Raw genomic sequence first — 14,113 nt, forward strand, 5'->3', positions numbered from 1 at the left:
CTTGTGATAACACTATTACAGGGCAAGAAAGATGTAGAATTGGTCAGCACCAGGTAAAGAACAGCATGATTTTTGGTTGAAACATCTGATTGGTTAACATCTGGCAAATCTACTTAACAATGAAAGATCCAATAAAAGGGCCAACACTGGGTAATTATAAGCCAATTACCTGCTTACCAATAACTTTCAAATTGCTAACTGGTGTGACAGCAACAGCATCTATTGAAAACGAACTCTTTCTGCCTGAGAGAAAGGAAACTGACTAAAAAGTAGAGGAGCAAAAGATCTAGTTGACAAGATGATTTTAGAAAACTGCAAGAGAAGGAAGACCAGCTTGAGTATAGCTTGTATTGATTACAATAAGGCATTCAATTCCCTGCCTCAAACAGATAAGTACCTGCAGCTAACATCCCAGACTTGTTGATAAAAAGGACAAAAATATCTGAGTAGTGGATATGGCAGTACTTGAAGAAAACAGAATTGAAGACAGTAGCAAAAATTACAAAATACAAATACCTGTAAATAGAAGTAGAACCTCTGTGGCAAAAGAAATCAAAGACAGACCCAATAATAATAGGCACCAGATGCAATCCCAAAACAACCGGAGTACATTTGAATACCATTGGTATTGACAAAATCACCATCAGTCAATTGCAAAAGGCAGTTTTACTTGGGATAGCTTACATCCTGTGATGATACTTTTAACACCAAACCACAACAGCTGCCTATTCCAGATTCTTGGGAAGACTTGATAGGTGGATAAAAATGCCAAATTCGGCCCAAATATCTGGCTGACTGTGCAACTAACCATAATGACAGTAAATGAATTTTGCTGAAGGAAAATCAGAATTCAAAAGTGAACCCTGCCTCATTAGCTTTTTAATATTGAGAGCGTCTCCAGACATGTGGATGAAAGCAATCCTAATCTTGTACATATATTGGCCCAGTTTGATACTAAGGTGTTCAGAGTGATAGATATCAAAATTGATTGTGAAAAGCTCCAGGACCATCTTTTTAAAATAGGTAGAATGATCAGTAATAATAAATCAGTAAGAAAACTTGGATACTTAATGTGTAAAGAAAGACTAAAATGCTTGAAATTCTTTAATTTGGAATAAAGGCAACTTGATTAAAGTATATAAAATCAAACATAGCATGGAAAAAATAAATAGGGAATAATTTTTCAGTGGAATCAGGTATCTGCATGGAAGGAAATTTAAAACAACTAAAAAAATGCTGCTTCATACTGCATGCAGGTATCCTATAGTAAGCTTCCTAAAACCTATTGCAAGGGAATAATTTTGAAAGAAGTTATGTTTCCACTTCCTGCTTTCAAGCACCCAGGAGGCATCTGGTTGGCTAGTGTGAAAAAGCAAATGATGGACTAAGATGGGTTTTGACCTGATCCAGCAGGACTATTATTACAGTTTTAGAGTAGTTGTACTGATTATTTTGTTCTGCTGTAAAGTAGCACTGAGACCATCATACCTGCTTTTGATATTCTTACTATGTCTTGCTCCTTCAGGATGTCTTTTCGAGACTTTATGCGTGAATTTTCTAGACTTGAGATCTGTAATCTCACCCCAGATGCTCTGATAAGCGATGAGACAAAGAAATGGCATACTACATTATTTGAGGGGGACTGGCGACGGGGCAGTACTGCTGGAGGATGCAGAAACCATCCAGGTAATAGAGATTTTCTCTACTTACTCCACTATCTTCTCTGTCTCATACTTGATGGATTACTATAGACTTCATCACATATAATTAGATTAAAAAGAGGGACCATCTTGAGTCTATGGAGAGGATAAAAGTCTGAAAGCCAGCTCTCTTGTCCTCCACTGATTTTTATTCCTTGGCATGGCTTCTTCCTGGATCTTACTCATTTCAAGTGATACTGTCTAGGTTTGGTGCTGAGATTCACTATTCTTATCCATTCATCTTGCAGCTACGTTCTGGATTAATCCACAATTCAAAATCAAGCTTTTAGAAGAAGATGATGACCCAGATGATGATGAAATGGCATGCAGCTTCTTAGTGGCTCTGATGCAAAAACATCGAAGAAAAGAGCGACGCACTGGAGGAGACATGCACACCATTGGCTTTGCCGTCTATGAGGTAACACCCGATGGTTTTATGGTTTTCCTATTCTGCAGCAAAGCTTACACGAAACTTGTTCATAATCTCTCTCTCTCCCTCTCTCTTTCCTCCTCCCACAGGTTCCTGAAGAGGTATACCCTGAGCTCTACCAATCCATTATTTGAATTGTTTGTGATAATGGAAAATGGCTGACTGAAATAGGCTGTGATGCAGATAGTCATCTCTCATAATTATTCCACAAAGCATTTGAAAAGGGTGCTTTCCTCATAATTTGCCCACAATTACTTTAATGGCTACAGTGTAGGCTAATTAAGATACACAATGCTGCATATCTTCTGAAACTTAAAGGGGTCAGTTGTTATTAAGGGGACACAGAAGCCTGCCTCTAAAAATATGAATTGGGTATGTATGTACCTTTTTTATTTCAAGAAAAGTGTTTTGACTTGTATCTTCTCCTTTATGCTTTTGAGTTGTGTGTGAATGTGGTTATGCACACACGCATATATGATTGGTACCTTGATGGTTGGGCAGCTCTATAGGATACCTGAAATGCTTCTCTCCCAGGCCCAGGGCTTGCAAAGTGTTCATCTGAAGAAGGACTTCTTTCTGAGGAACCAGTCTCGAGCACGTTCAGAGACCTTTATCAACCTGCGAGAAGTGAGCAATCACATTCGCCTGCCACCTGGTGAATATATCATAGTTCCCTCTACCTTCGAGCCCAACAAAGAAGCAGACTTCATCCTGCGTGTCTTCACAGAGAAACAGTCAGACACGGAGTAAGTCCGTGCTTTGTGATCTTCCTCTAATATTATGGGGGATTTTTTTCCCCCAAAGACCTATAAGTAACCTTAGGCTTTGTTTCTTCTGTCTGAAAATCTCCTGGGGGTATTGGAGAAAAAAGAAGGTGCTGGTCACACAGTAGCACAACAGACCTCAGTTTCATCTATCTCTGAATAGAAGGCAGTAGGAATAGAATGTTTCCTCTGTCTTCCCATTTTTACAAGAGCATTGGTGTCTCTAAGTATTCTTTCTTTTTTTAGGGTGCTTGATGATGAGATCTCTGCAGATCTACCAGATGAGGTGAAGTTGAACTACCAGGAGCATTATTTCTTTCATTGTTCTTGCCTTCTTCAATGCGGTATTTGCCCAACCCAAACAGCTTGGACTTGAGTTCTCATAATCTCCTTACATCGTGGCATTAAAATTCAACCCACTTCACAGGCACAGGTTGAGAAAGAGCTGTTCTGTAGAGGGTTTTTGAAAGCCATAAGATTGGCAGGTGCTTTAAAACAAACTTGGTAACGCTTGCTTCCAATTTACATGTTTCCATACTTGGTTTATCTTTCCAAAAAACCTGAATTCTCCCTTACTAATTAAAATAGGCTTGGGTAGAAGGAAAAATAAGAAAGAACTGAAACAAGATGATCCCAGGTGATGATTGTAAGAAGGTTCTAAATCAGGGGTGTCAAACTTGCAACGTCACATGACATCTCGCGACGTATCACGACTCCCCATTGCTGGAACTGGGGTGGGCGTGGTTTTGGCATGATGCATCCGGCCCGTGGCCGGCAGTTTAACACCCCTGTTCTAAATTGACTTATGATAGAAGATATCCTCAGTTTAAGTTTATACATAGATAGACATTTCTAGAAGATTCCAAGAATAGTTTAGCCTAAACATTGTTTTATCCAAGCATTGTTTAACGTAGAAGTATTCAAATATTACTTAATCCCCTGCAGCACCCATATAATCCACCAGCACTCCCCAGGATCTAACCTTGACCAAATAAGCTCTTTGTCCTGATTTTATTCCTTTTAATTGAGAGGAGAAAAGAAGCTTTAAAGTGTCAATTTCTGTGATGCAATGTACACCTGCAGGAACAGAGGGAGAGTGTTTGGGCAACACAAAGCTTTCCCAGAGAGAGAGCTGGATTAAGAGGCTGCACAGTCCCAAGGGGGAGGTTCAGGGTAACCACACCCTAGTATCTCTCAAGCTATATCTAGTAGCTTAGAAACTTATAGCTTTAGTTTGGCAAGATTTTGTCCATTAGGTGTAAGCAAAGAAATTGAGCTTGAATGGATCTCACTCTCTCATCCGAGCCCAGAGTTTCCCTTGCATCAAAGGGAATTCAGAATTGCTGTAGCTCTGCTGTCTGTACAGCTTCCCTCCCCTTGGCTGTGTGGAGAATTTCCTGATATATTTTTTTTCTTCCTAGCATTTCCCCCCAAGTGCAGGGTCTGGGTTTTTTTTTTAGATCAGCTGAGTGTTGCTCCAGTGGTTGCAAAAGGAATTAACCAATTGACCTGTCACCTGAATCTGAATATGTGAGCTGAGAAAGAGTGACTGGCCCCAAATCACCCAGCGGGCTTTCCATGTCTAAGGCAGTGATGACCAGGAATTAGGAGACAGTATTAATTGTGAATACATACAGATGGCCCCTCTCTCTTTGGTCACTTGCAGAATCCTGGATGCAGGGTTAGGAAAGGACAACAAAGACAACACCCAAAGTCCTAACCCACCCAAGAACATACGATATCTTTAAAGAACACTCAAATGGGAACATGTTTGTTTTTAATTTTTATTTTTAAACCAACAAAACAAAACAAAACACAATACACATACATACACAGTATATACTCTTCCCCCTTTTTTTAACAGCGATTACGTAACGGTAATCTTCTATTATTTACATTTCTCCCCCTTATTCTTTAGAATATTTGTCCTTATTGCCCCGTTGTTTCTTATTTACATTTTTCTTCCTTCATACTCTACTTCTTACTAAGAATAATTCATATTATTATTATTATATACATATTTTCACTTTTGACCTTTCCATATTTATTCTCCTCTATTATTTCTAGTCTCCCACCAGTCATACCACTTGTAAATGGGAACATGTTTAGCTACTTCTGCTTTCTCCCTTCTTATCTACAGTGTGCCAGATTTACTGGGTGCAATCTTTATCTTATGTGTGTCAGCTTTGCTGGATGGGTTGCTTATGTAATTATACAGAATAAATACAAGGATTTCTTGTCCTTTGTTGCTCCCCTCATTTAGAGGAGTCCGTCTCTATTCAGCTGAATAAAAACATAAAACTTAAAGGTACTTTCTGGTTTCCTGTATTTCTTTAAACCAGCAAAACCTCAGAACCTGCATATCAGCAGAACTAGAACTCGCAGGGTGCTGGTTTCTAGCCTGAAGCCTTAACCACTAGATCAAATTGGCTCTCTAACCAAACTCACATTTGAGGGACTTGAATTAATCATGGGACCATAGCCAGAATATTTGGGAAGTAAGGAGCATATAGATGAAGCACATTATTCTTTGTGCCTCCCACATTACATCTAATGTGCTCTTGCGCAAAAGTAGTATGTCGATGGCTTAATCAGGTCCTTCTAATTTTTTTTTCTTGTTTCCTCAGGAAGAAATATCTGAGGATGATGTAGATGAAAATTTCAGGAATATGTTCCAGCAGCTTGCAGGAGAAGTAAGTATTGTGTGTTAGCTTTCCTATGAATTCTGTCTTCTTTAGTTGTTGTATGGAGTGAGAAGTAGGGAAATAGCAGCTACCAGTAGTTGCTTTGAGTAACATAATACTGAGCAGGCTTTGAGGCCATTGCCATTTAGACCAGTTTTGTAGAGGAAGCAATATAGGTAGTCCTCGACTTAAAACAGTTCGTTTAGTGACTGTTCAAAGTTACAACGGGACTAAAAAAGTGACTTATGACCATTTTTCATTGTTACGACTTTTGCAGCCTCCCCATGATCAAATTCAGATGCTTGGCAACTGGTTCATATTTATGACCATTGCTGTGTCCCAAGGTCATGTGTATGTATCACATTTTGCAACTTCTGACAAGAGAAGTCAATGGGGAAGCCAGATTCACTTAATACCCGGATTACTAACTTATCATTTGCAATGATTCACTTAACAACTGTGGTAAGAAAGGTCATAAAATGGGACAAAACTCACTTAACATATGTCTCGCTTAACAACTGAAATGTTGGGGTCAATTGTGGTTGTAAGTCGAGAACTACCTGTACACTTGAATCAAAGACCTCTTTGATATGATTGCCTTCAAGATAATCTTCTCTGAACCTAATTTGGTTCATAAGATATTGTGGGCATAAAGTGAGAGTTAAAAGCACATCTATATCATCAGAAGCTTGGAAAAGTAAAACAAATGTTTGATAAAAATTCATATATCATGAAATAAAATTTTTGAGAGTGGTTGTCATTGGAATAAACTATATTGGCTGCAGAGTTCCACAATCAGAATTCCCATGATTGTATCCAGTGTTATGATTTTTCTTAGTGGTGTTGCAGCCATCCCTTGACACACATTTGTAGACTGCCCTAGATAGTGTCAACATGTGAGAAATTATCAGTAATCTACTTTTTGATAGCTTTGAACAATTATAAACAACTAATTATCCATTCTCCATTATTCCAGGACATGGAAATCAGTGTTTTTGAACTCAAAACTATTTTGAATAGAGTCATTTCTAGACGTAAGTACTATTTAGTCACTCTCAGATTATCATATCATTACATCTTCCTTTCCATATATGTATTCTAACTGTTATTTTAGAAATAGCTTCCTCTGTAACTGGCTCTTTTTCTTCCATTGGCTAGACAAAGATCTGAAGACTGATGGATTCAGCATGGATTCTTGTCGCAACATGGTCAATCTGATGGATGTATCCTCTCTGCTATAAATGAGAGGGATTTCCTGGTCATAATAAAACAGACAAGCAAAATATATTCTATGTAGCCTATCCCATGTTAAGAAATACCTGGGCTTCTACATTATTCTGAATTGCAAATTATCCAAAACCATTTAAGTTAGTATGTAGTTTATTTTGTCCCCATGTAAAGTTTGTCCAGGCTCATAAATAGTCCAGAAAGAAATGTGTTAAAATAGTTTATGATACTATACTAGTGATTATACTCTGCTCACAAAAGTATTCATTCTAGCACCAGTAGTAAGTCTTTACAAATGTTATGGGCGGAGAGTTAGAGTTGGAGATTAATTACAGATCTCATTTGAGAAAAAAAAAATAACCTTATCTCTATTCTGTTACCTTGTTCAGATTTTTTTCTTCCATAGGAGCAGTGATGTAAAACCAAGGAATCCAGAGCTGGCCACTGGGAGAAAAAAATTCTGAACAAATAAATGGAATTAAGCTAAGAGATGAAGCTATTTGTCATTATGTTGATCCAAGACTCCTCAGGGACAACCAAATGGCTTTGTGCACAAGCTTTAGCTAGGCATCACATTTGTCTCACCAATAATTACTTGCTGCTGTTCTGTTTTTCCTCTGGTTTGAGAAGAACCTGTTGAAGTAATCACTCCAGACTTTAACTTAATTGTATAGATCAGCATATAGAGTCAATTGCATTCTAAGATACCAATATACAACTTTAAAAATAGTATGAAAGAGCAGATTTTTGTGTGTTTATTGGGTGAACATGGAAAACCTGGAATCCTGCCAATATTATTTATGGGTTCTGTATCCCTGTTTTGGACGTCATAAACAGGAAGAGCACTATTTTCCCATCAGTTTATCAATATTTCCCCAGACTTTCAGATTATAGGCCGTTCTTTTTACATTTTGACGTTCCCTCCTTGACTGTTCTGCTCTTCAGAAAGACGGCAGTGCTCGTCTGGGTCTTGTAGAATTTCAGATTTTGTGGAACAAAATCAGGAACTGGCTGGTAAGAGAGATGTTGTATATGCGTGTGGTCACAGCTTTTGGTGGAAAGAAGGTGTTTAAAGATGATGAGAGTATGGGACAAGAAATCTTAATCACCTTTTTTGGTTTTTTCGTTTATGTGTGGGGCAGAATGTATTTCGCCAGCATGACCTGGATAAATCAGGAACTATGAGCTCTTATGAGATGCGACTGGCCTTGGAATCAGTTGGTAAGTCTGGAAGGGATGGTTAGAAAATGTGAATTGGTAGTTCTAGGAATTTTTATCAACTGAAGAGATGGACGTGTTAATTATGACATGTTAATTTGAATTTTCATTTAGGCTGAATAATGGATTTGCTCAATTGTTGTGTTATTTCTTGCAAATACGATCGATGGAGGATGAAAGGAGAATGAAATCCCTTTCTCAGGCATAGAAAATAAGGCTAATGAATAATATGGGTTGGGTTCCAGGCTCATAGATTGGCTATGAGAACTTTGGAAGGTACTTAGCCACTGATGCTAATGCTATTTTCACATTCTGATTTGGATATCTCTGAATTTGAGAACATTAATGAGAATAGCAGTTCTGTGATGAACAAAAATATGTTATTCGTGTTGTTGAACTTACCATGCAAAGCTCTAGAATCGCCCAATTCTTTTACATACTTTGGAAACAAAAGAAATAAAGTAAGTATTGTACTATGCCTGTGGAGCGTCTCCTGCCCTTGACTGTACAACTTTTTAATGAAAAAGCCTTGAGCATTCAGATACCTCTAAGTATGGGGTGTGGCTTCGCCTTTCCTCTTCTTATCTCCAGTAAGTGCCAAGAGTAATCCAGACTTAGTTGTCCTTAGCTGCAGGTTTGGTCCTCCAGATTCTATTTTTACCTAGACATGAACCAGAAGAGAATTTTAAGCTCCCCTAATTCTGAGGATGGTGCCTTGGGAGTTTAAGTTCCCAGTCAGCATGTCCTAATCACTTATAGCTAATCTAACAATTGCTTGTTCATTTAAGTGAAAGGGACTCCTTTCTACAATTCAGTCTTGTTCCTCCAAGGGAAACCTCACTTAATAATATAACTTACAGTGCATTATTAGAGTGTTTTTCCTGGAGGAGCAAATTAGACACATCCTTTCCCTTCCATTGTGCATTTAAGATATGATTTTTCTAAGAAAGATTCTTGGGGAAACCATCTATCCTGGAGTCTCTCTTTATTCACTCCAAGGAGTATTTGCTTTTGTGGTAAAACAAAAAACTCTAATATGACTTCTTATTGTAAATACAAGCAGATCAATAAGTTGGTATTTCCACTGCATTTCTTCCAAGCAGGATAAGGTTTACCCTCCAGCCTCTAGCAGAAATTCATGGGTGAAGGGAATCCCCTCCAAGCATCATTTTTTAACTTTAGCAAGGACATCTCATAGCATCTGCTTCTGTATTATAAGTATAGAAATAATTTCAGCAACTGGGTGATTCCAGACTATTTCTATGAGTTTATACCTAATATTGTTCACATTTCCAGAGTTTTTAAATCATTTCCTGAATCTGTTGTAGTACTTTCCATGACTTTCACGCTGTCAAGGTTAATGTTCCATTTTTACATCTGTAGGTTTTAAACTGGACAACAAGTTGCATCAAGTGATAGTGGCACGCTATGCTGACGAATCAATGGGTGTGGACTTTGATAACTTTGTCTGCTGCTTAATCAAGCTGGAAACTATGTTCAGTAAGTGCTTGTCTGCTGCTTAATCAAGCTGGAAACTATGTTCAGTAAGGGGCTGATAAGGCAGCCGTCTCCAGAGGCAATTAAAAACCCTCATTTTGTGTAGTTTCATCTCTAAGCGTGATGTTTGAATTTCTGCTTTATCCTTGCAGTACAGCAAATCAATTTGACTGTAAAAAAAACAGCTCTGCTACACCAAGTCATTGAACTATGGAAGGAAGGAAAGAAGGAAGGGAGGAGGAAGGGAGGGGGGAGGGAAAGGAAGTCCTATGGAGGTATAAATGAATTCTATAATTGGCTGACTATACAATTCATTTAAACCTCCAGGGGTGTTAATGTAGCATAGCCATTTTAACTCCCCAGATGAAGCTCTGTCAAGCTACAGAGATAAGTTGGATCATTACCAAAATAAATCATTTTTTTTTTAGTGGTTAGCTCTTCCTTTGATTGTCCAAGGTTTGATATGTGAGCTCCTTTGAGGAACTAGTTAATGGAAAAGCTGGAATAAAAATTCTTTACCTAAATGCCTTTTTCTTTATTTTTTTAAACACATTTCAGGATTCTTCCGTAGTTTGGATTCAGAAGGCACTGGGAGTGTTGTGATGAACCTTGGTGAGGTAAGGAAGTTAAGACTGTTTTTGTGTGTTTTTAATTACCACTTTTTATTTTGGGACATCATCTGGATGTAGCAGAGGAAATTAGCAAATTAGAAGAGATAGAAAGAAAAAGAAGAAGGTTTAGACTTGTTTGATAGATAACAGTGTTATCACTGAATTGTAGGAGACAAAAAACTTGGGAAAAAAACAGCTTTAAAGTAGCTTTAACACTTAATTCCTACATAATTCCGAAAAATAGGGCAGATTATAGCCTAGTATATCATTCTGAGCTTCTTTGTTGCTTTCTTTTCTCCACAGTGGCTGACATTCACAATGTGCGGCTAATGGAGTGATAGCACTTCGTAAAGGCCACCTAAAGGAACTAGGCTATCCTGAGTGTCTTCCATATGTCGGATCTACAAACATGGGATGGCCGTCAACCCTATCTGTTCTTTGCCACTGCATCCAGTCCAGAACCTGCTTTCTTCTTCCTCTAAGACCTAACAATATCCTGTGATTTATGTTCTCTCAAATTTACATGTCAAAGCTTCTTCAGGAAGCAGGCTATTTCCTGCTGTTAGCATAGCTCTTGACAGCAGCATTTTAGGAACTGGGGAAAAGCGAGTGAGGGGGCACGGATGCATGTTTGTTCATACATTGCATGCACATTTTAGTTATTTTATTGAGCTTATCAAGAGGGACTGCCTTTGGAGTTAGCAAGAGGCAGGATTAACTGATAATTTATCAGTTATTTCTCCTGATAAATTAGTCTTACTCTCTTCACTGGCTATGGCTGATTTTGACCATGCAAGAAAGCCTCACTCTCTTTGCTGGGCAGTTCTGCATCTACTACTTAGCTTTTTTTTTTTTCTGTGGGAAAGTTACAAAGGGAATTGTGTCCCTAATTCAACTTTTAAAGTAATGCAGTGACACTCTGAAGTAGTGCCAAAGGTTGGTGAAATCAGGCATTTGCCAAGACGACTAAGAAACTGCTGTCACAAAGGGCCACTATTTTCACTTTATGAAAGAACTCAACGAAGTCAGAGGCAGAGGGAGAACACTCAGTTTAAAAGCCCTGTTTCTTCTAAGGGATGGGACTGCATTGAGAGTCCCTGTATTTCATAAACTGTACCAGAAACAGAAGTGATCCATAGTGAGGTTTCTCTTTGTTCACTATTAGATTAGAAAAGCTAATCATCCAACTGATTAGAACAGGCTCAGCTAAGCAACCTGTCTTGCTAAATTTGTACAAAATCCTGGGTAGAAAATGGTTGAAAAACATCTTTACCAATGACCACACTGGAGAGCGTAGCCCCGCTTCCCCCTCATCCAACGAAAGAACAGTCTTTCTAGATTTATGAATTTAAAGTTTTAAAAACTAATATAGAAATAGTGAAGTGTGCTTAAGGGTATGCTTTCCTATTTTTTTTTAATTTATCTCCACTAGAGCTTGGAGATTTTTAACAATGAAAATACTTTTTTTAAAAGCAAAACTAAAGTGTCTCTTGAATTTTATGTTTTATACATAGTAAATGAGAACATCAACATATTACAAACATAGCCTTCTATTTCAGAATATTTTCTGTTCCTAGGCAACTAAGGATGTTGTTGTGACAGGGTTTGGTGAATGGGCTAGGCTACTGTTGAAGTTCTAAGCATAGATCAGGTCACCACATGCCTTGTACTCTAAGCTTTAAGAGCAATATCTTGTGACTTAATTGAAGGAAAATGTTATTTCTGAGTGTTGTTTCCAATCATGCCTCTGACTTGTCCTTGGCTAAAAATATCTCTTTTTTTTTTTTTGCTAGTAGCTTTAATATTCTGAAGGTATCAGAGTGGAATAAAATGTCTATACAGGAAATACAGTACTTGTAGATCACTTCTTACTACTAAGTCGTTGTAGTACTATTGAATAGAATATCCTTTCAGGTAATGCTTCCCATCCTACATTGATTGAATAGAACCAGGCTAAATGTTCCCATCTAACCTGCAGTCTCATCTTTCTGCAAATGTCCAACTTGCATAGTTAAGTAATTTGTGCAAAACGGGAGTTTGTACTGTATAGACATGATCTCAAAATTGTGGTTTTATTCTTGATTAACAAGCACGAAACAACCATTTATAAGAATATCTACTAAAGCCTAATGCTTTTAAGTTAGAAATGTTGCAGAGGGGGATCCTATGTAATTGGCACTAAATGAAGATTGTGAGAGGCGTATGCTTTACTAACCAAATAAGGAAATTATTTATGTCTTCTGGGCTTTCGTAGGAAGATTATTCATTTGATTAAAAGGATGAGGTCACCACTCTGTAATCTGTTCCTTTAAAGAGGGGGGACTGTTTTCTGTATTCAAGTCATGTACACTAAGAAAGTGTAGATTTGCAAAATGCATACCGTAAACAGTACATTCTTTCCCCAAGAGATTTTCAAAAACCTTTACAAAAACTGCTGCTGGAGAAAAGTGGGAGTAGAAGATTAAGTTTGTAATAGGGATATGAGGTTTAGGTAGTTAAGTCCCAGCAGGGGAAGAGGGGCCAATGTGCTGAACTAGGACTACCAAATCTGGGCTTTAGAAGTGCAAATGGCTACTAAATGGCATAGTTCTATGCATCTATTTCACTTGACATTGTAGTCATCCACAGCCTCCATATTACTCCTGTAATAATAGAATATTCCTCTGCGCAATATTGATCCAAACTCATGCCTTGGTTGTGTCCAGAGGCTGGCAATGACATTATTGCTTTCTTGCAAGGATGTATATACTCTCTTGCTGCCTTCGCCCAAATTGCAACATATGTAAAATAATAGAAATTTATCAAATTCTGTTCATACATATTTTGTGTTTGTGTGTGTGCATGCATGCAATTCGATTAATAATGGTTAAAATTATTGGAAACAAATGGATTTTACTAGGAACCATTTGTCAAAGCAGGTTTCATAAATATTTTTACAAAAATTTGCAGACATTACAAATACATTAAAAAAAAACCTACTGTTCAATTGCATGAAAATGTTATATACTGTATACTACCAACAACTAATTATGAAACATCCAAGGATAAAAATACCATTTATGCTTTGTTAAAATGAAAAAAATAACATAATGGAAGGGTACTGTTTCCAAAATTAAATGTATCATGTATTTGCTGCTTGTACAGGGTAAGATGGTTAAAATTCAGAAAAGGTGGAAGTTAATGCAACCTAGCGTCCAAGCCATATCTGTATTTTACAGTCTTAAAAATAGGAGGAATTGTCTGCAGATAGAAAAACCTGATTCTGATGAAAGATTCTTGGAAATTCTAATGGTTGAATATTATTTCATAAGCTTCTATTGAACTGATTGCAATATTTTTGCCTTAATATAGATATGAATGATTTTACCTGCTATAATCAGCATGGTTGCTTTTGTTTATTTTAGATCAGAAATTGTAGTCTATCAACAGTGTAATGGAACTAATCAATACATGACAAAGTAAACTCATAAATGTCATCAAAATATAATTAAGTTGGAAGAGTAGAAAAGTTGGAACTATTAAAGCTATAACATTTCAGAATAACATAAGAAAGTTGGAAGGGACTTTGGATGTCTTCTAGTCCTTATTCAGACAGGAAACCCTATGCCATTTCAGACAAATGGTTGTCCAAACTCTTTTTAAAAACTTCCAGTGTTAGAGCATCCACAACTTCTGGAGGCAAGTACTTCCAATGATTAATTGCTTTAGCTTTAAGAAATTTATCCTTAGTTCTAGGTTGATTCGGTCCTTGATTAGCTTTCATCCATTGCTTCTTTTCCTGCCTTCAGATGCTTTGGAGAATAGGTTGATCCCCCTCTTCTTTGAGGCAACTCCTTAAATATTGGAACACTGCTATCATGTTGCCCCAGTCATTCTTTTAATTAAACTAGACATACCCAATTCCATTGATCCTAGCCTAAACTACCAATATCCAATTTCCATTGATCCTAGAATAAGCTGTACTGTAGGAAGAGGTAGCAGT

The 14,113-nt window shown here is 37.5% G+C and overlaps 1 protein-coding gene across 1 annotated transcript in view; it reads left to right on the forward strand.

Moving 5' to 3' along the window:
- Window positions 1-13,504, forward strand: part of CAPN11 (calpain 11) — a 46,556-nt gene extending 33,052 nt beyond the window's left edge. Inside the window, exons 10-22 of the mRNA XM_039347023.1 lie at window positions 1,526-1,686; window positions 1,949-2,118; window positions 2,220-2,231; window positions 2,665-2,876; window positions 3,141-3,180; window positions 5,522-5,587; window positions 6,555-6,612; window positions 6,737-6,801; window positions 7,751-7,819; window positions 7,948-8,026; window positions 9,407-9,523; window positions 10,079-10,137; window positions 10,435-13,504. Of these exons, the coding sequence (XP_039202957.1) occupies window positions 1,526-1,686; window positions 1,949-2,118; window positions 2,220-2,231; window positions 2,665-2,876; window positions 3,141-3,180; window positions 5,522-5,587; window positions 6,555-6,612; window positions 6,737-6,801; window positions 7,751-7,819; window positions 7,948-8,026; window positions 9,407-9,523; window positions 10,079-10,137; window positions 10,435-10,461 (1,135 nt within the window). The 3' untranslated portion in view covers window positions 10,462-13,504. The remainder of the gene's footprint in view (window positions 1-1,525; window positions 1,687-1,948; window positions 2,119-2,219; window positions 2,232-2,664; window positions 2,877-3,140; window positions 3,181-5,521; window positions 5,588-6,554; window positions 6,613-6,736; window positions 6,802-7,750; window positions 7,820-7,947; window positions 8,027-9,406; window positions 9,524-10,078; window positions 10,138-10,434) is intronic.
- The last annotated feature ends 609 nt before the right edge of the window (window positions 13,505-14,113 follow it).

This window comes from Crotalus tigris, unplaced genomic scaffold (assembly GCF_016545835.1).
Source record: "Crotalus tigris isolate CLP2741 ecotype Arizona unplaced genomic scaffold, ASM1654583v1 scf7180000018048.2368360, whole genome shotgun sequence".
Lineage (NCBI taxonomy): Eukaryota > Metazoa > Chordata > Lepidosauria > Squamata > Viperidae > Crotalus > Crotalus tigris.